At 32.9% G+C, this 22,614-nt stretch overlaps 1 protein-coding gene across 3 annotated transcripts in view; it reads left to right on the forward strand.

Annotated features, from left to right (window-relative positions):
• Positions 1 to 22,614, forward strand: part of MON2 (MON2 homolog, regulator of endosome-to-Golgi trafficking) — a 103,647-nt gene that overhangs the window by 76,937 nt on the left and 4,096 nt on the right. For 2 of the 3 annotated variants that reach the window (XM_069489370.1, XM_069489371.1), the window contains exons 27-33: positions 2,603 to 2,746; positions 3,688 to 3,816; positions 8,008 to 8,198; positions 13,876 to 13,936; positions 15,046 to 15,169; positions 18,191 to 18,398; positions 20,656 to 20,738. In XM_069489370.1, coding sequence (XP_069345471.1) covers positions 2,603 to 2,746; positions 3,688 to 3,816; positions 8,008 to 8,198; positions 13,876 to 13,936; positions 15,046 to 15,169; positions 18,191 to 18,398; positions 20,656 to 20,738 — 940 coding nt within the window. Of the gene's footprint in view, positions 1 to 2,602; positions 2,747 to 3,384; positions 3,403 to 3,687; positions 3,817 to 8,007; positions 8,199 to 13,875; positions 13,937 to 15,045; positions 15,170 to 18,190; positions 18,399 to 20,655; positions 20,739 to 22,614 lie in introns of all 3 variants that reach the window. The other variant, XM_069489369.1, reaches the window with a different exon arrangement.

Below are 22,614 nucleotides of genomic sequence, written 5' to 3' on the forward strand. Positions count from 1 at the left end.
TAAACTAATAGCTATCCAGCAGAAACATTTTATTGATGAAAAACTATTTTCCTTCCTAAAGGAAAAATTCATTTCTGATTTCATGTTTTCTTTCTAAAGAGGAGTGTCTATGTTGTTCTTCCTCAGTGCTCTTATATTGTTTAGGGCTTCATGGTCACAGTCTTCTCTTGGTTCCCAAATGGCTAGTTCCCAACCAAATTGACTTAGTTTTGTGTGCTAATTGATTTTTTTTTTTTTTTGCCAAGTAATTTTAGCATACACGGGGGAACTGGGAATTATCTTTTCAATTTCAAAATATTAGGGGCATACAAGTATTTTTGTTACATGGATGAATTAAATAATGCTGAAGTCAGGGCTTTTAGTCTGCCTGTCACCAGAGTAGTGTAGAGTATACCTGATAGGTATGTTTTTATCCCTCAGAACTGGGAATTTGATAATCTGCTTTCTGTATGTGCTGTACTGTAAGTTCTGAAGTGAAGAGACTGCATCTGTCTTTCTTATTGCTGAACTTCCTAAAGTCAGATGGCTGGATACCCTGTCTATCTTCATCACCAGGGCTGCTGAAGTTGTACTCCATGAGACACCCGCACATTGTATGTGAATGATGCCCTTGGAGTTGTGTAATAAAGCTCTGTACTCTAATAATATGGGCGAGTTTCTCCATCTCAGCTCCCTTATCTATAAAATAAAAATAATAAATCTATAACTTTGACTATTAAATGGGATATTTGTAAGGCATTTAGTACCTGGCACAAGTTAAGCATTCAGTAAATGTTAGCTGTTGTTTTCATCAAGCTCTCTAGCAAGGGCCTTAGTACATGGTAGGCACTGAATGGATTATTGTTAAATGAGTTAACAAGCAAAACCTTGAACTATGTCAGAAATTAGATGTCCAATTTCATCTCTTGTTTTCACATACACAGTTTTCAAGGACTGATCAGAATTGTGCACATTGCTTATTGGTTCTCAGCTTTTGGACTTAAATTTCTTATCAAGTTCATCCTATAGATTTTTCTGATATACAAATTTCAGAATACTGAAGAAAAACCAATAAAAATTTTTTCTTAGATGGAATTTGTTGTAAAAAGAAAACGTGGGTTCCATATTATGCATTTTAAGATACCAGAATTGCTCTATAATCAGCTATGACATTATTAGTATGTTTTATTTTTAGAAAGGGCCATTGAAAATCAAAATACATATCCATAACTTTGTGCTAAGATACTTTCAAAGAAAATTATGATAGTTTTCTCAGTTATCTATGTGAACTTTTTCCTTTTTTAAGTCATTGAAAATAAAAGAATTCACTTAGAGTAATTCAGTTTCTTTTTCATAGTAATTACTCTCTGGTTTTTTATATTCAGTAAAGAGAATTCTTTTAGGTTGTATAAATTTTGCCATTCAAGTTCTCCATTGTTTCTGAGAAAAATAACCAAATATTGAGAGATTATATTAGATGTCTATTCTACTTTTTTACATTGTAATTATAGGATGCTCTAACTTAGGTATGGGCAGCACTTGCTTATCTACTCCATATCTCAATGTGGTGTGATCTAAACTTCAGTTACAGCACAATGGCTACATTTCAGAGGGAAAAGAAAACTATTATCTGATAAGAAAAAGCCATGGATTGCATAAAAATAAATTTTGTATGTATCTTTTTAAAGAAATTCCTTAAAGATTTTAAATGCTTTGAATTTTGGTTTAGTATTTTGAGAATACTGTCCAGTGTAAAGTGATCATATTTTTTGTTTCGTAAAGCACAAGTATATTTTAGATACTCCATAAATAATATCATTAAATATTTTTTACCACAGAAAGAAATGAACACTAAAACATGAAAATATGAAAGGGTAAGAGGAGAAAATACATTTGTGGCTAGGAAAAAAAAACAGATGAGATTTATTTTAAGTACTTTCAACACATTTGAAATAATTAAAATCTATAATATCAAATTGTTTGGAGTAATCTAGAGAAACTGCTATTCATTAAAATGTTATTAATTTATATTAAAATATTTAATTTTCTTATTTTACATCAAATCTATTTATTCAGATACATTAGACATTAAATGCACACAGCCCTGTAAAAAATTTAAAATATACATTTCTTTTAGAAACAAATTTTCGCAGATGATTTATCTTTCCAACTGCAGTGCTCATGATTATTTGTTAATGTCAGTGGACCAGGGATGGTGCAGAAATCAGCTGTCATGTCAATGAACTGATACACTTAAATGGAAGCCAATGTCATCTTGGTCAGTGAAGCAGTCTTAATGGGCTAATGCCTGTGTTACTGAACAAATTATCAGATTGTAGAACCTGAGGACTACCTGGGACTTCTCTTTAAGTGCTTGCCCTTTTTCCACTCTGTGAAGGAATACATAAAACTTTTTATTAAAGAACTTTAGCTGATTAACACTTTTAGCCTATACTTTATTTCATAATAGTTTAAAATAGTTGTCCTTCAGGGATTATAAAAGATGATGTGATACTGATATATAATAGGACAGTCTTTAAGAGTCTTTGGTTAGACAAATGTATATGCAGTACTTAATGGAGTTCAGATTATCCACTCTAATGTTCATATTTTGCTTTTATAGGCCATCTGTGTAGGACCAGAAAACATGCAGATAATGTATCCAGCTATATTTGACCAGTTGTTGGCATTTGTAGAATTCTCCTGTAAACCTCCACAGTATGGACAGCTGGAAACAAAGCACATAGCAAATGCAAAATATAATCAGGTAATTTACTAAAAATTATGTTTACTCTGTAAGAGTTCATGGCTTATAAATACAGTAAGTTCCACTTAAGATGGACTTCGATTACCTCAGAAAAAGAAACTTTTCACTCACAGTCTTACATATGTCTGTTAACAATTTAAGCTGAACAGAAGTATTATTTGGGAAACCATTTCTGTGTTCCTTTTCTCCTTGTTTATGGCTTTCCTCTTCCAACTGGTTCTTCAGAGAGTTTGGCCTTTTATGTTACTCTACAGTACATCTTTCTTGAAAAATATGAGTTCTTTTGTACCTCTTTCTTGGTTGCCCCAGCCCACTACAAAATGGCTTCTAAATCCCTAAGTCTAATCTTATTTAAAATAGATACCTGCAATGTAAGATGAAGAAATCTGTGTGTATTAAATTAGAAGTTGTCCACTACTGGTGTGAAATTTAGTTGGATTTTACATAAAAGATTTTTATAGCCATAGTTGGCAAACTTTAACTTTGTTTTGGCTTAGGGGAAAAGTAAATTTCTCATGCATGCACGTGCTAATTTTGTTAACTCAACATAAAATTATAATTTTATATCATCCAAAAAGTAGTTTTAATATGTATTAACTTTTCTCTATTTGTCTTCCAACACAATGGAATCACAATAGATCCAACTATTTGCACCGGTGAGTTAAATTTCCTAAAATTGTCCTTACCTATTGGCAACAAATAAAATACATCTTTCCCAGTACTTGATAGAATGCTCTATGTGCTTTTTCCAATCATTTTAATTTTTGTCTGGCTGAAAATTATTTTTTCATGAAGTACATACTCTTTGAAAATTTTGCATGTCATATAATTTGACTTAAAACCGAGGCCTGAACTTTAAGACAGATGCTTTCTCATTGAAAACAATGTGATTCATTTACTCCCATTTATTTTTAACTCCATGTGAAAATATTAATTTCTAGGCGGAATGGGTAGCCTTGAACTATGTACCATTTGCTGAAAGGTCTTTAGAAGTCGTTGTGGATTTATACCAAAAAACAGCCTGTCACAAAGCAGTGGTGAATGAGAAAGTGCTCCAGAATATTATTAAGGTATCTTTTTTATTATTTCTATACTTTCATTAGATGACAATATTATTGAAATTATTCTGTATGTAATATGTTATTATATTGGGATAAATGGAAAATATAATTTGTATTATTTATAGTGACTTTTCCCCTGATGAGCATTCAAGGAGAAATTCACAATGCACCCCATCAATTTAATGGATCATGCATATTGTCTTTTTAAGCCAATTCCTTAGTGTATAGAGAACCATTTTTTAAATTCATTTCTTGTTGACTGTGTCCTGTTCCTCTAAGACTTACTTCATGTTTTTCCCTCTATTTTGAAGGACAAAACCTGAACTTTGCTCTTCCCCTAGCATGTGGATGTACCTTCTCTTTACTGAATAAACAGACAACTGTGAACATTCTTCCCTCAAGGAAGAAGGCCTTTCTCTGTTCCAAGACTCATCCTTTTCTCTCTGTTTATCCTTTCCTCTTTCCACCTTTCTTTATTGGTGATTCTTTCATTTTCCTTTTAGCATCTTACACTTTATCCTACAAAAATGATTAAGCATTTAATACTACAAGAACTTTCTCTTAACTCTACTTCCTATTCAAATTGCCATCCTCTTTCATCTTTCCTTTACTTCCACGTTCCTTTAAGCAGGTCAAGCAGCTCGTGGCCTTCACCTAGCCACTACTCACTCTTTGAGTGTTGGCCTGTGTCCATCAGCGTTGCTCTGTGGAAACTGATTTCTCAAAGTTACAGAAGACCAAATCTTCAAATCCTGAGTCCTTTTTAAATTCTTTATCTCCCCTTTAACATGGTACTGCCCTTTTCTTCTTAAAGATCTTTCTTCCCTTGACTTTTGTAATGCTTATTTCTACCCCTCACTACTTACCTCACCAAACTATCCCCTCTCTTTTCATTTATTGAACATGTTTTTTAAACATCTCTATTACCAGGTACTAACTAAATACTAGAGACTTTAAAATTAACAAGACAATTCTTACATTTAATAACTCAATATAGGGAATAGTGAAAGACAAATAAATAATATAATAATACAGTATGTTAAATGCTAAGTGAAGACCACAGAGTGGAGGCAGCTTTGCATTCAGGTTGACCTGACTTAGAATAGTCCGTTGCTGTTTACTTACTGCTCTATGATTTTGGACAAACTGAACTGTCTGAGAGTGTTTCTCATGTGTAAAAGAAGGGTCATACCAATACTACTTACATGTCTTAACTATAATAAAGAGACTCCACTGAGATACAGCATTTCATGATGCTTGCTTGCCAAGTAATCAGTGCTGAATAAGAGGTTAGTATGCCCCACAAAGAAGTGACTAAACTAGGGGATTTTGGCAAGAGTTAATAGAAGTGAAACTTGAAGAAATAAGAGTTTGATAGGTGAAAAGGAAGAGGGAAGCATTACAGGTAACTTAAGCAGTATAAAAGACCATAGTATATTTTCAAGAAATATTGAGAAATTCAGTTTAGGGACGTCATAGGGCCTAGAATAAGTCTGAAAAGATAGCTGTAGTTCTTATAAGCCATCATAATATCAGACTTTAACCATGAAAGTTTGAACACTAAGAGTGACATGAATCAGTTTGTATTTTTAAAGGAATTAAAAGAACCCTTTGTGTACTCCCAGTTTGTTGATGCCACTTACCAAATCATATTGTGGTAATTTGGACAAGGCTCTTCCTTTCTCAAAAATTGTGAGCCTGAGGCCGGGCGCGGTGGCTCACGCCTGTAATCCTAGCACTCTGGGAGGCCGAGGCGGGTGGATTGCTCAAGGTCAGGAGTTCGAGACCAGCCTGAGCGAGACCCCGTCTCTACTAAAAATAGAAACACATTATATGGACACCTAAAAACCTATATAGAAAAAATTAGCCGGGCATAGTGGCGCATGCCTGTAGTCCCAGCTACTCGGGAGGCTGAGGCAGTAGGATCGCTTGAGCCCAGGAGTTTGAGGTTGCTGTGAGCTAAGCTGACGCCACGGCACTCACTCTAGCCTGGGCAACAAAGTGAGACTCTGTCTCAACAAAAAAAAAAAAAAAAAAAAAAAAAATTGTGAGCCTGAAATGAATTTCCAAGTTCAACATGCATGTACTGAGCAGTCCCTGTATTAGTTTCTTAAATGTTTTAAAATATATATAAATTGAATAGATCAGCTGTGGTTAATGTTTCTTTGATTTCGGTAAAATATTAAAGGTAGTAGTAAACTATTCTTTTACCTTGAGTTATAAAATGTAAACTCAAAATGCCCATGCCTCATTTAGTATTCTTTTGGTTGCAAATGACATATATTTAGGCACTAGCTTTAACAATAAAGGGAATTTTTTGGTGTGCTTAATTGAAAAATTCAAAGATAGAGGGAAGGCTGTAGGATTGATTGATCCAGTGATTCAGCAGTATCATCAAAAACCAAACTTCTTTCTCTCTGTTCTGCTTTCTAAAAAGTGACTGTATCCTATGTTTTTCTTAATTAGTTGTAGGCCAGTAACAGGATTATGTGTCCAACGGGAGGTGTGTGCATGTGCACATGTAGGAACTTCCATCACATTATTCTTCCTTAAGTTCCTAAAATTAATCTTAAGTGGACCATCTTTGGACCCATACACACTCAAAGCAGTGATTGTGGCCAGGGAAATGGAATGGATTTGACTGGCTTAATAAACTAATCATCTCCTTGCCCAAATTCCCAAACTAGAAGTGGGGACATTTTCTTCCAAAGCACATGGGTTGTGTGGAGGTGGATGGAGGGAAAAGGGATAAATAGATTCTGGGTAGGCTAAATATCTGTTAGTGGAGGCCCATATCATGCTGATAATTAATGGTTCATATGTTCTTTATGTGAGTACTCAGTAATTCCTGTGCAGGATGATGATACTAGGTTTTGTATCCTTGAAATGTGAAAATTATCTTTTCTGCTCTTTTTTTTCTCAGAACAGAATTTTTATATAAAAGCAGAATTTTTACTCTAATGCAAATTGTCTGACAATATGCCAAAACTATTTATTGATGGTGCTCTGGGTTGTTCACTGGGGTATTTTGGTCAGTCTAGTGTTCTAGTTGCCAGATAGAACTATGACAAAGAAGTCCATTCTGAACCGCTAAATTTGTTCTTTTAATGAATAGAAGCCACTTGTCTCAAAAGTTGATCCATTAAAAAGATGAGTCACTGTACATAGTCACTATACACATCTGGTCACTATGCACATCTGGTCACTATACATAACTTAGATACTCCACTCCTATACCCTCAGTGGTCAAAGATAAAATAATCTTCTTAAATTATCAAATTTACTGAAATATTTGGAAAAGGAAAATGTATATTAAAATATTAAGAGTGGAATATAAAATTCAAAGAATTTTAGAGATAAAACTTAAGACTTGAAAGTGATACTTTTGGTTGTACTTATCCTTCCCTAACCATTAGTGGAAAAATAGTCATATATCACTTAATGACAAGACTGCATTCCGAGAAATGTGTTGTTAGGCAATTTTGTCATTGTGTGAACATTATAGAGTATACTTACCCAAAGCTAGATGGTATAGCCTACTGCACACCTAGGCTATATGGTATAACCTATTGCTGCTAGGCTATGAACCTGTACACAGCATGTTACTGTACTGAACATTGTAGGCAATTATAACACAATGGTAAGTATTTGTGTATCTACACATAAAAAAGATATAATATTTTTTACTGTATTATTATCTTATGGGACCATGGTTGTATATGTGGTCTATCATTGACCAAAACATCATTATGTACCACATGCCTGTGTAAGCAGTATTGACTTCTTTTGGATGGGAGATCCATCTCAGCCAAATTATTTTTTGTCAGGAGAACTATGGCAGTCTTTTCTAATTCCATAACATCAGGTCGAGAAATGCTGAAGCATTGTCAGTTGCCTACTCTTACACTTAACTTTTCAGATATATCCGTATTTTTTATGATGAAAAACTGAGGTTCAAAAAAGTTGCTGCTTATTCAAGGTCATTATTTATAAGATGGAGACAGGATTTAAAAGTATATCGTTCTAGGCAGTAGGATTTGAGGGGATCATGTCTAAGAATTGGTGTTTCTAGAAAATAATGTCCTTTTTTAAATGTGAAAATACCTGTGGTATTTTTCTCTGCCATAGTTGTTTTTTTTTTTTTAAGTAAAGTTGTGTATGTTTTACTTAATACTTACCTTAAACTGTCTTTATTTTCAGACTCTTAGGGTTCCTCTCAGTTTGAAGTATTCCTGCCCTTCTGAAAGCACATGGAAACTAGCAGTATCTTCTCTCCTCAAAGTTCTTTCTATTGGGCTGCCTGTTGCCCGGCAGCATGCTTCTTCTGGAAAATTTGACAGTATGTGGCCAGAACTAGCCAATACTTTTGAAGACTTTCTCTTTACTAAAAGGTCAGCTTATCCATTTTTTAAATTAAGACAACCTTTCAAGAAGTGGCACATTACATCTACAATTTCTCTAAAAACAGTTTTTATTCATTTAGAAAGTAATTGATTAAAATTGCTAGATTATATACAACACACAACTGGACTAGGCATTTATCCAGTGAGTTTATCTGTGAACATTGGAGATTTTTGCTTTTTGCAGTATTTTTGGTTGTAAGATAGGAATCTTATATATAAGACCACAGGAATGCATCATGATTTTAACTTAATGAAACTAAGAAGATCCCTTTTTTTTTCAAGACAGAGTCTTGCTTTGTCACCGGGGCTGGAGTGCAGTGGTTCACCACCCCCAACCCCAGGCTGGAGTACAGTGCATCATAGCTCACTTCAACCTCAAACTCCTGAACTCAAGCGATTCTCATGCCTTAACCTCCCAAGTAGCTGGGACTGTAGGCGCACACCACAACACAGCGCTAATTTCTCTATTTTTTATAGAGACAGGGTCTCACTCTTGCTTAGGCTGGTCTCAAACTCCTGGCCTCAAGCAATCCTTCCATCTCAGCCTTCCAGAGTGGTAGGATTACAGGTGTGAGCCACCTCATGCAGGCAAAAGATCCATTTTTTAATCTCATGCCCATTTGGCATTACAATAGGCAAACAATTTTAGAAAATCAGTGTATATCAAGAATAAATAGGATCAGTGGCAATGTAATAATCAGCTCTTTCAAATGTTTAAGTTTGTTGAAGAAGAATGGAATTTTCATTGTATGATGTCCAATTAAAATCTTATGTTTAAGGATGCAATTTTGATGACTCCTCCTCGATGAACTAGAATAGCATAACTGGAATACAGAGTAAATTTTTTGAATGAGGAATTTGCTGAGGTCCATCTAGAGCTGTGCTGTCCAATACAGTAGTTACAAATGACTAATTAAAATCAAACTTTAAATTAATTAAATAAAATTCCTTTGTCTCACTAGGCACATACTAAGTACTCATTGCCATGTGTGACTAGTGACTGCTTCATTGGACAGGGCAGATTATTAGGCATTTCCATCAGCACAGAAAGGTTTGTTGGGCAATGCTGATCTAAAGTGTGTCCTTTTACTAAACATGGACTTACCTGTAATAGCTGTGATAACCAGGCAATCTTCAGTCCTTCTAGCACAAGTAATTATCCTTTGTGCTGCAATAGTGAAATTCCAACAAAGATTTTAAAATTTTTTATTCATGAATCATTTTTTTAAAACTATATAGTTACAAACATACCAGGTACTGCTATATAACCATTTCAAATTATTTGTTTAAAACCACTTAAATTATCAATTTGATATATTTGTAGGAAAAAAATTACATTGGCACATTGATAATGATCAGATGAGTCTACAACAGAATGATTTAACTGAAGAGATACTCTGTCATTCTAATATGGTTTAGTTGTTCGGTAAAGAAAATTTGTAGTATGCAGAAGAATTAACTTACATTTTTCTCTGTAAAAGCTTATCTGATATTTCAGAATTGGAAATAATAACAGGTGATCCTAATTTCTATTTCTGCAAATGTTCAGACTTTTTTTTGCTTTCTTATATACTTCTCAATTGTAGAAATTTTCTTGATACCAATGCAAGCATACTCTTTGTATTTGAAAGAAAAATTATAGGTACTCAGAAACCGTATTCAAACAAGGCTTGCTTTCATCTGTAAAGTAACCCAGAAAATTTTAGTTCCTTTGTGGACGTTAGGACTCAAATCACTGTTAATTTATATCAGATATTAAGAAATTTAAACTATTCCTTTTCTTTCCTAATTATCTGTCTGTATATGCATGATGCCGCTATTAAATTGAATAAGCTGTTGAAGATCAGTTTGTTTTTTACAGTGAGTGAAACTTCTTTAAGAATTTCTTTTCCTATGCCTGAGCCTTTGTACCATCTTCTTTATTCTCTAGTTTCTTATTGACCATTCATCATTTCCCAAGCTTTGCTTATTTTATTAAATTCAGATTTCTGACATGCTCTTTTATGCAGTAAAGCAGATACTGGAACCAAAGGCCGAATAATAGTATTTTACATTTTATATGATTTTGTATTACTGCAGCTGTAGTATAATTTCATTGAAAATATTTTGCCCATTTCAAAGGCTTTAATATGTTGGGTGTGTTGAAAAATATATTGCTTAAGAAGCAGCTAGCATAGTTGACAAGAGCACTGACTCAGGAACCAGACTACCTATATTCCAATCCCAACTGTACTGCACTATAACTGGTATTGTAGACAAATTATTTAACTTTTCAGTGACTCAGTATCTTCATCTGTTAAATAATAGTAATAATGTTCCCCAACTCATAGGGTTATTGTGAGGATTAAATCACTTAAAATAAGTGAATGCTTAGAATAATGCCTGGCATGTAAGTACTTTAAAAATACTTGCTATTATTTCTTTCCCTTAAGAGAAAGTGAAACCAGCTATATTTTAAACTAAAATTTTAACTATATTTTAAACCAAAATTCTACATAACTGGGACTAGGAAATTTACCTCTAAATTTGGAGTTATTTTTAATGACTAAAAAATAATAAAGGTTCTAAATTCTGCTGTCAAGTAATACAGTGTCAGTGTTCTAAGTTGTGGTTATTCTGGTTACAGATTTAAGCTTTCTACTACATGGAGTAGTAGAAACTTACCCTAGATTGAGAGTCAGGAAAAAGAAAAAAAAGAAAGCCTCTGGACATTATTGAGGGTTTGAGATAAGAGAAAGAAAAACACAAAGTTGAAAAACATAAGGACTATAATCTAGTAGACAGACACTTGAGGTCTGTTAGAAATTCATTCAGCCAGCCTTTGAGTTCCAAAACATGGTAGTTGTCCACTAGGTCTACATTAAAAATCACTAAGTACTACCTTACATTAAAAATCACTAAGTACTACCCCAAAGAATCGAAAGCACATGTTCGCACAAAACTTGTATACTAATGTTCATTGTAGCATTATTCATAATACCCAAAAAGTGGAAAGAACCCAAATGTCCATTGGCTGATGAATAGATAAATTAAATTTGGTGTATCTGTACCGTGGAATATTATTCAGTCATAAAAAAAGAATGACATACTGATGCATGCTCTGACGTGGATGAACATTCAAAACATTATGCAAAGTGAAAGAAACAAGACACAAAAGGGCATATATTGTACGATCTCACTTATGTGATATATCCAGAATAGACACATCTGTAGAGACAGAAAGTAGATTTACAGTTCCTAGGGGTGAGGAAAGGGGGAAAATAGGGAAGGACTGCTAATGGGTACATACTTTCTTTTGGTGGTGATGAAAATATTCTGAAATTAGAAATGGTGATGGTTGTACAACTTTATGAATATTCTAAAGTGCACTAAATTGTATACTTTAAAAGGGTAAATTTTATAGTATGAATTATATCACTTTAAAAACATTTTTAATATACCATAGAGAGCTGACAAAAAATACTAATAATACTTTGTCAGTTTGAAGGCTCCTTTTAATTTTTTTTAAATAAATGTCATGAAAAGAATTTTTTAAAAGTTACTTTTACACTTTCAAACTTAGAGAATTTAAGGATCTTATGTGGCCCATTTGTATGTATTGACCATCTCCCCTTATAATTTATAGGTAAATTCTGTTAATCATCACCGTTTTCTAAAGCTCAGCCAGTATTTTTTGATATCCTCCAGTAAGAATGCTAATTATAAATTAAAATAAATAGGCCAGGTGCAGTGATTTATGCCTGTAATCCCAGCACTTTGGGAGGCCAAGGTGGGAAGATTACTTGAGCCCACAAGTTCAAGACCCACCTGGACAACATAGTGAGACCCCATATCTACAGTCAATCAATCAATCAGCCAGATCTGGTGCACCTGCAGTCCCAGCTCCTGAGCAAGCTGAGGCAAAAAGATTGCTTAAGCCCAGGAAGTTGAGGTTGCAGTGAGCTATGATCATGCCACTGCACTCAAGCCTGGGCAACAGAGTGAGACCTGTCAATAAAATAATAAAAATATAAAACATGAATACATAAAATACAAAGTAAAATACCATTAGTTTTGGTTCTGGAATCAGGATACTCAGCCTGTACACAATCAAATAATTTCCTGATTTTGTGAATCATTGGCATTGAGAGGAGTGAACCTTTCAGTTTTTAGTTTTGTGTGTTATTCTCTTCCCTCAATATAAGATACTTTAACAATCTGGTTCAGTGTTTCTGATACCTAATCCAAATAATATTAGTGTATGTTCCTAATAAGATTTTCATTTCTTTTTTATTGATAATCAGCCCATTATCTCCACCATCATCACAAATCTTTTAGTATCACTAAACACTTACATTCCTTGGTTGTAAATTTAAACACAACTTTTATCTATAGAGATGCAGATATATCTGTGAAGCTGTTTTGATGGTATTGGTTGTGAAATATCTACCATTGGTTCAGGTTTGGGAACATGTCTTTAAATTTTTTCCTCTAGTTCCTATTACCAGATTATAAAGTTAGTCTAGGACTTGGACACCAGCATGTAAGTTCTGTAAAACATGGACTGAGTCCATCTTGTTCACAGCTGGATCTTGAACACCAAGAATATAGTACTCGATGCAAAGTAGCTGGAATTCAGGAGATATTTGTTGAATGAAAAATGTCTAAAGCAAACCATGGTTTGGTGCCCATATAGCCCTAGATACAAAATTGTGTATTATAACTCTAAACCTAAATGTGCTAATATTTTTATATCTGCGACATAAAAGAATGAAGTAGGCTCAAATATCAGATAAATCTGGGTTCAAATTGTGGCCTAGTCATTTACTTGCAGTGAGTTCTTGGGCATATTAGCCATTCTACACTTCAATCTCCTCTTCTGTCGACTACATGATAATTACTACATGGGGTTACTGTGGGAACATATAAGATTAATATAAATAAAGCTCTTACTACAGTGGCCGGCTCTCTAATTTTAGCTGTCATTATTGTAGAAATTATTACCATCCTATTCTCAGCTATTTTAAAATAATTAATATTTTACTGCTTTGTAAGTTAATGATCATTTTACTCTTCATTCTTATTATGAGCCACAGAGTCTGGAATCCACCTTGGTTCTCTCAGAACTGTTGATTTCCTTGGTTCTTGCTGGGCCAATTTTTGCTTTAGAAAATCTGAATCAGTCCTCTTCTTTGCAGATGCCCTCTATCTTTATTGTAAAGATCTTAAATGCATTGTATTTGTTAAAAATTAATGATTAATGGGCCCTCTCCAAGTGAATAATTCAGCAGCTTGACTTAGGCTGTCTTAAATCACTGCCAAAATAAATGAATTCAGGTATCATCACAATGATAATTTTTACCACAGCCACATGATATAATATCTTTACCTTTCCTTGTTTTTTTCATTCACAGTACTGAAAGAAGTTTAGTTCTCAGATTTTATTCAGTTCAGGATTAGACCAAGTATTTTTCTAATTGGAGTATCATGTTTACAATTAGCTTAGTCATTTAAACTAATGAATTTAATTGAAAAGATTATCCTTTTAAATAAACAATAATATCCCAATCTGGGTAAGAAAATAAATTTTTTTATCATCTGAGTACTGTTTATTTTTCGTTTGTATTTTCAGGGAATATTTCACCTTTAAAAACCAAATGTCTTCTTTATTTTTTTTTTTTTTTAGCATACCTCCAGATAATCTGTCTATTCAAGAGTTTCAAAGAAATGAAAGTATTGATGTTGAGGTGAGGAAAGCTATTTAAAATATTTTCTTGTGACCATTTTTGAAAACCAAATAGTAAAAATGTTAAAACTATAAAATAGCTAAAAGAATGTATTACTGGGTTAAGATTGAACCTGAAAGCATTAAAACTTTTATAGGTTAAAGGTTGATTTTTAAAGCACTGACATTTTAAAAATGACTGCCTTAGATTTGTTATAATCTTGTACCATGTGCATATTGTCTAGATACTTCATTGTGTCCATTTAATAAGTTTAAAAAGCAGTGAAATAAATCCACTCAGGGAGCATGTACTTGAGAGTTTACGCTGCAGTGTGGCAAACCAGGTGTTTGTGGTTCAAACTAATCAGTAAGTTACTTGGAATTTTCCATTTTTAACGAGCTGTACATAAAGCCCGTGAAATTCTTAAACAGTATTTTTTAAAGAATATATTTTGAGGATTATAAATGGAATTTAAAGAAGGAATTTTTTCAGTTATGGATTTTGGTGTGGTGGTGGAGTTTTGGTTTTTTTAAGTGTGATAGGAGAACTTTTAAGTAAACCCAATCAAATAAAGTATACATTTACAAAGTATAGGGCATTGTCATATAGATACTTTGGTGCTGTTACTGTATTAAAACTCTTGTGAAATTTTCTTTTTCTTTGGAGAGCAAAATAACACATGTTAGAAATAAGCTATTTGACAAAAATGAATATATTAATAACTTTAATTTCTTTCATAGCTTATAATTTCTGGTATAAAAAAATTATTTAAATCTTATTCTTAATCCCACATTGGATATTTTATTCTAAAATGGGTAAATTTCATGTGCTATTTTTCTCTAGAGCACTATATGCAGTTATCATGCTGAAGATCAACATTTGTCAAAATGGTTGCAGAGTAAACAGTTATAGTATTGACTGTTTTCTAATAAAGTTACTAAGACAGATGAAGGAAGCAGACTAGTAGTCATCCTGTATATTAACATTAAAATATTTGTCTACTTCTTTCAAGGAGAATTCTTTAACTGATTTTCTCTTAAAATCAAATTTTAATTTTACTCTAGAAATTATGGTTCGAGTCAGTCTCTTTCAAGAAAAAAAAAGCATCTGAATTTGCCCTTTTGTTTTAGGTAGTTCAACTTATCAGCACTGAGATACTACCTTATGCCAATTTTATTCCTAAAGAATTTGTTGGTCAGATAATGACTATGCTTAACAAGGGCTCAATACATTCTCAGTCATCTTCATTTACAGGTATGTTATTTTAATGATTTTTTTTAAAAGTATTAGAAAGTATTGAAGTACTTTTAAAGAAATTGACAGTAAAAGTATTTAACCCTATGATTGTGATAGGTGTAAAACTGGAGAATGGTAAGGAAATTTTTAGGAATGTAATATAGAACATTAAGCTTTATGAGGGGAAAATGTGAATATTCTGTGGGTATAGGCAGCCATATTTACAAACTGTGATGAAGTAAATAGAAAAGCACTTTATGGAATCCATGAAGTCATTACAGGCTGACACAAGTTACCAGTTTTTGAAGTCATAGATTTTTGTAAGGCAACGTACTATAAAAAACAGTGAATGTGTATTCTGCCACTTAATAGTTGGTTAGCTTCTCTGAATCTCAGTTTTGTAATCTTTAAAATGTAGATATTAATAACAACCTCTCAGGGCTATAAATTGCAGAGTCTATTAAAAAAAATAAGGTGCCTTAACATTTGTTAAGGGAACTAACATTTAGTGAATAGCAACTATGTACAAGATATGCTAGAATGTTATCTCCTTCCTCACAACATTTCTATGAGGATAGGTACTGCCATATTACAGAAAGAGAAATGCGTTTAGAAAGGTTGAAAAAATTGCTCACAATCTTCAGGCTGGAGGCCAGATTCATACTTAAAAAGAACTACATGCTTCTTTTTATCATATCATGCTGCCTTAATTGGGAACTGATACATAAATTGCTTTTTGCTGTTAGTTCTCTTTTCTAAACCTGAGCTCAAGTCTTAAATGAAATTGTGGCATCATAATGTGATATTTTTCTGTGAGATGATTAAAAAATTACAAATTCGTGCCATGTATATCCTTAATCCTCAGGATTTACTGGAGCTTTGATAACTTCTACTATTTTGTGCTGAGCAATATAAGGAGCATTTATGTACACAGTTTGACCACTAGATGTCTCTCATACTTACTTCATAAACTAGTTATTTTTTCTAGCCCAATTTTAAAAACTGGCCTGGTAAAGTGCAGGTTTAATAAACATGAGAACCTCAGAGAAAAAATGTTAAAGCCCGTTTATCTTAATGTAGTCAACTTTTTATTATTAAGGGTGTAAAAATTTCTAGATAACTTTTATTAAAAAAAGAAAGAATAATATTCAAAATTAAATATGAATATCCTGAGCTGAATAAGGGCTACTGAGTTACCAGTTATACTTTTCTGGTAGTTTTCTGATAATATCTCTTGATATTTATAGTATTAAATGTACCAGGACAAGAAAGGTGCATGGACTTTCTTCCAGTGACTTTGTCATAGGTCACAAATGTCTTCTCAGCATTAACTAGGAGTTTTCTTTAAACATACACATACAAAGTTATGGCTTGCTAAACAAGGCTATGAACACAGAGATTCCAGTGATCACTGGTTTTCTACTCTTAAGGATGGTCTGACAGCCAAAGCTCACAGACATTTTAGGAAATCCTCCAACACAAAGGAAAAAGTCCAAAAAATAAAATAAATAGAGTAAAAGAAACTGGGAGAAAACAGATAAAATGCAGAGCCATAGAAAACATAAAACCACAATTATAATTAGGATGGTCAAAAAGATAAAAGATTTTACACCCATGAAACTAGAAAAAATGCTATAAAAACAGAACAATAAGAACAAGAAAGAACTCATAGAAAACTAAAAATGTAATGGCTGATATAACAATTTTAACGAAGGGTTGGAAGAAACATTAAGGAAACAATTTGGAAGGTAGAGCAAAAACAAAAATGTGGACAATATGAGAAGAGAGAAATAAAATCAATCCAGGGAGTCTAACATTTGACAAAAGCCTTCCAGAAAGAGAGAACGAAGAAAATTGAGAGAAAATTATCAAAGCAATAAACTGAAGAACTTAAGAAATAAACCTCCAAATTAAAAATGTTCACTCAGTACCCAAAGCAGTAAAAGAAAAAAGACCCACATATCATCATGAAATATCGGCATACCTGGGATAATGAGAAGATCCTAAAAGATTTCAGAAAGAAAAAAAAAATTCAACATGAAAGAACTGTATCAAAATAACATTGGAATTCTCAGTAGCAGTATTGGATGCTAAAAGACATTGAAGCAGTAGTTTTAGAGTTATAAATGGAAAGGATTTTTAACATGGAGCTTCATACCCAGGCACACTATTGGCTGAGTATGAGTGTAGAACAGTAATTCTCAAGTTTCAGCATGCATCATAACCAACTAGGGAATAACTGATTGCTGAGCTGTACCCCTAGAGTTTCTAACTCAATAAGGCTAGGGTGGGACATGAGAATTCACATTTCTAACAAGTTCTCTGGTGGTGATGGTGCTGCTGGGAACCACACGTTGAGTATCAGAGTAGAATAAGGACATTTTCAGAAGTACAAGTTCTCAGAAATTTTACTTCCCATTCGTTCCTTCTTAGGAAGCTATTAATACTTAAGAATACGCTTCATGAAAACAAAGAAATTAACCAAGAAAAGAGAAGGCATGAGATCTAGGAAGTAGGATCTAACACAAGAGAAAATGGAAACAATTCCCAGGGTAATGGTAAAGACTAGTTCCAGGATATAGCCGAACAGAGAGCAACTAGTCCAGACTGGAGCAGAGGTCATCTTCCAGGAAAGAAGTTAATAGGAGAGGAGGAAAAAAGAGAGTGAGAGAGATTATTGCAAGTTTGACCATGTGGAAAACCATTGTGAAGTGTATTTTATAGTGCTGTTGATGGGAAAGACCAAGACAAGAAAAATGTTGAAGTGATGAGGGTATACAGTCTTGCCTTGTTTTTGATTTTGTGAGGAGGAAAAATTGTATCTGTCTCTCTTTTTATACACACACACACACACACACATGTGTGTGTGTGTGTGTGTGTATATATAATTTCACTGTATATATGCTACTATAGATTATTCATAGGTACCTTTCATTAGATTGAGGAATTTCCTTCTGTTCATAGTTTGCTACTAAGAATTATCATTTAAGCCACATTGATTTAACTTTTATTAACCATCAAAAATTGTTAATTTTGCAGAAGCAGAGATTGATATTCGTTTGAGAGAGGAATTTTCTAAAATGTGTTTTGAAACATTGCTTCAGTTTTCCTTCAGTAATAAAGTCACAACACCTCAAGAAGGCTACATCTCACGAATGGCACTCTCAGTGCTTTTAAAGAGGTCCCAAGATGTACTACATCGCTATATTGAAGATGAAAGATTAAGTGGTAAATGCCCTCTTCCAAGGTATATATTTTATTTTATTAAAGAAGGAAATGTACTGATGTCATAATTATTAACAAGGAAAGCTCTGAAAAGCAAGTGTTTTCATAAGTGATCTCAACTAACCTGAGTTTCTTTGTAATTTTATTTATCCCATACATTATAAATATTCATAGGTTTTGCTGCAGATATATTAATGTGTTTATTATGGGGTGCTTTTTCAGACCTTTCATGGAGGTTAAGTAATAACCTCTCTCAAACGAATAGATACACCAAATTAACTTTCTGAATCTGAAAAAAATACTTAAATTCCACAATATGTTTTCTCCCAAAGATTTTGGGATAAGGACTTGTGGATCTGTATGAGCACATGATATTATTTCTCTAGAGTGAACATCATAGATAAACCATATTCTAGGAACATCTTTGTTTTGTCCTTTCTAGGTTTCTCTCTACGTTGGCTAGCTGTATCTTAGGACTTCTTTTCATATAATCAGCTTAATTAAGCCCTTGGACCTAAACTGATTTCTTTCTTACCTATCCAAGCTGTGTCAGTGGAAGGGGCTCTAGGCCTTTTTGATAAGCCAAGGCTTATCACAGTTGGAGCATAAACCAGAATCCATCAAAAGATGCAGTCATAAACTAGGATAAGGTTGCCACTCTGTTTTTTAAATGTGGAAATTAGAGTTTAAGGCAAAGCAAATGAAGCAAACAGAAAATATCTTGGGAAGACAAAGTTATCAAAGTCGGGAAACAGGAAAATCATTTTAGTTCCCATCTCATAAGGTAGTATTGGAGAGGCAAATTACTTGGCTTAAGTATTTGTGCACATTTTTATTTACTTATAATAAATTTCTGGAGTTGGTATTGACCTGTCAGAACATACAGACATTTTAAAGCTTTTGATATATGTTACCAAATTGCCTACCAGAGATTTATTTGTACCTATTTACATTCTCCCAGGAGTATATGAATGCCCCTTTCCTCAATTTTTAGCATTTTAAAATTATTTGCCAGTTTATCATTTATTTTATCTTTTTCTAATTTGATGGATGAAAAATAGTCACATAGTAGTTTGCTTTTATTTTTTTAATTACCAGTGCTTATTTGCCATTTGTATTTTATCTTTTAGGATCCAGTGTATTCTGAATTTCTAGAACATAAATTATAATTTCTCATATTCAAATTTATATACAAAAACATTCCAAAGACAGGTATTAGTAATTTGGTTATGAGCATGATTGAAAATTGATTAATCAGAATTGAATTCTGAAGTATACTTGGAAATGCAGTAATAAAGTTGCTTTGAATGGAATATTATTTATTAAATTATTTATTATAACATTGACTTCAGAAAGCAACTTTCTCTTCTTTTTTTATGTTTTAAGTATTTTCTTTTTAGCTACTGCCTTTAAATTGAGCCCTATTTGTAATTGTCCTCTGAAGTTATATTGTATCTTTCTGTTTGTTGCAGTATCATTAAATTCTAAAGCTACATTATGACACAATAAAATACTTTTATGCTTACAAATGGAAGGTTTGAAATAGAACCCTGTCATAGTATTAGAAAAATTTTATCTGTAGAACTCTATCTGGTACAATACAGATTCATACCAGGAATAGGGTGGGGTGAGAGAGGACTGGAGAGCAGAAGAGTTTTATTTCTGCGGGAGAAGGAAGGGAATCAAGCTACTCTGATTGATCCTTTATTCCTAGTTCATTCTTCATTGCTGATGTCTCCAAATAGTATCGCCCTAGGACTGGTTTTGAGCATGTTTCTTGTTTGTAGTATTAGAAAGTTATATAAGTATCATTGTAATTTTGAATGTACCTGTAACAGAATGGTAAAATATGTGCCAGGTGGTATTAGTAGTCTTTGCTTCCATTTAAGCTTTGGCAAATCTCTTTTAGTATAATTAGTGGGGAAAAAAAAACTTTTGTATAAAAAGTTTATAAGTATATATTTTAAAATATTTTAATTTTAAGTACTTATGTGAAATATCTTCCAAATAAATTTAGATTTGTGTGAATAGATTGCCTCCCTCCTTTTTAATTGATAACTTATGGTAGGAACAACTACAAATCTGATTGTACACTGAAATACATATTAGTAAAATGTTTTTTACTTTTATAAGAATTTAAAGCTAACATTAACTTTGCATTGTATTGTGTTCACTATTTTTCCAAAGTATGTCTATTTGTACAAGCCTAGTTTAAAAAAAACACACACATGGCATATTTGAAAATCTTAATGGAAATAATTTCCCATCTCTTTTTTTAGGCAACAAGTAACAGAAATCATATTTGTTTTAAAAGCAGTCAGTACTCTGATTGATTCACTTAAGAAAACTCAGCCTGAGAATGGTAAGTGCTTAGAAACTCATTTATTCTAAACTCATAATGTTTATGTTCTATTTGTGATGGATGTTTGTATTACTATTAAATGAACTTAATTTTAGAAACATAGCAGCCAGCAGACTTTCTTTTCTCCAGTTCTCATGACAGAAAAGCATCAAGTCCATTAAAGTGTCAGTTAAGTAAAATTAATTTGTAATGTTTTAATTTTTTATGTAACAGTTTAGCTGATTTTTTTCACTAAATTATTCTGAATTCAGGGTATTGCATGAACAATTCATATCTCATATTTTTAATGCAGAAGATCATTGACTCATTCTGGGGCTGGAGGAAGGCATTTATCTTCTATTTGTACTGATTTACTGTCTAGGTATAAACTATGTAAATAACTTTGAATCATTTTTAATAGATCTTTCTCATTTGTTTTCCCTTTCTGTTACTCATTCTTGTCCAATCCATTTTTTACGTTATTGCCAGAAATAATTTTTTCAAAGCACAGCTTTTCTTATTTATTTTTTTCATCCCCTCAAAACAAGAAAATTTTTCATTTGCTTACCAGATTGCAAAAAGTACTGCAATCTGACTTCAGTCTATTCATGCTTTATTTCCCACTAGATTTCATTTAACCTACTCTCCTACTAAGCTAAAATTCTCCATCTTCCCAAAATTTCCAACATTTTGCTTATTTCATTTTTCTGCCTATATCCACCTAGTTGGAATACCACTCCACTTTTAAGCTGTTTTTAATCTCTTAAAGGCAAATCATTTCTCTTTTCATTGAACTCATAGCACTTTTATGTATACCTTTGTCTTGAGGTATTCTATTTGTATTACAATTATATGTATACATGACTTATCTCCCCTTACATTGTAAGATTCTTGAGAGGTTTTTTGGATCCTGTTTTGTTCTATTTTAAATCCTTTGCTTTTCAAAATGTGGTTTGTTGGACCAACCACTGGTCTTAAGAGTTTGTTACCGGTCCAGGACGAGATAAAGAGCTGGCACCATGATATAAATCAGTTGTGTCACTAAACACACTATTTGATCAGCTGACTTTTTTTATACACCAAGACTTTGTTGAAGAAGAAAGCGGTGTGTTGATTTACATTCTGGCGCAAGCTTCTTATTTTGTAGCAGACTGACACTTCCAGCAGCATTACTTTTATTACCCACGAAAAAAGGAGATTCACAGCAAATGACTAATAAATGAGTTTCAGGATATTTGTTTCTTTCAACTATTATATAAGTGAAGTAAATACATATTTTTCTGGTTTTAAAAGTCACCTATTGGTACTTTGGGCTAAAAAGGGTGAGTGTTATACTAAATCTTAAGTACACTTGTCATTTATTCAACCCGAAGGGAAGAATGGGATTTCTAGGAAAAAGCCTAGGGCAGTGTCCTGAATTCATTCCATCAGAGTGTAGATTTGGATTTTCTTTAAAAAATGTTCTGGTTGATTTTTCAGAGAGGCAACCCATACATTGACTTCCTTAAGACCAGTAAAGTCTATATTAAATCACAGGATAAAATTTGATTCTTACTATAAAAACATATACTTAAGATATAAACAGGAAATTCTCTATTTTCCATGTTATTGCCATAGATATACTACATGTAACCAGTATATTTAAATGGATAGTACTTGCATGATTTTGTATGATCTTTAGACAGCTGTCAAGAATTTAACCAGAAGCTGGGCAAGGTAGCGTGTGCTTGTAGTTCCAGCTACTTGGGAATCTATGGCAGGAGAATGGCTTTGAGCTCAGGAGTTTGAGACCAGCCTGAGCAACGTAGTGAGACCCTGACTCTTTAAAAAAAAAAAAAAAAAAAAAAAGAATTTAACCAGAATATATATAAAGGGAGAAAAAGAAAGGAAAAAAGAA

The sequence above is a fragment of the Eulemur rufifrons genome, chromosome 16 (assembly GCF_041146395.1).
Source record: "Eulemur rufifrons isolate Redbay chromosome 16, OSU_ERuf_1, whole genome shotgun sequence".
Taxonomy (NCBI): Eukaryota; Metazoa; Chordata; class Mammalia; order Primates; family Lemuridae; genus Eulemur; species Eulemur rufifrons.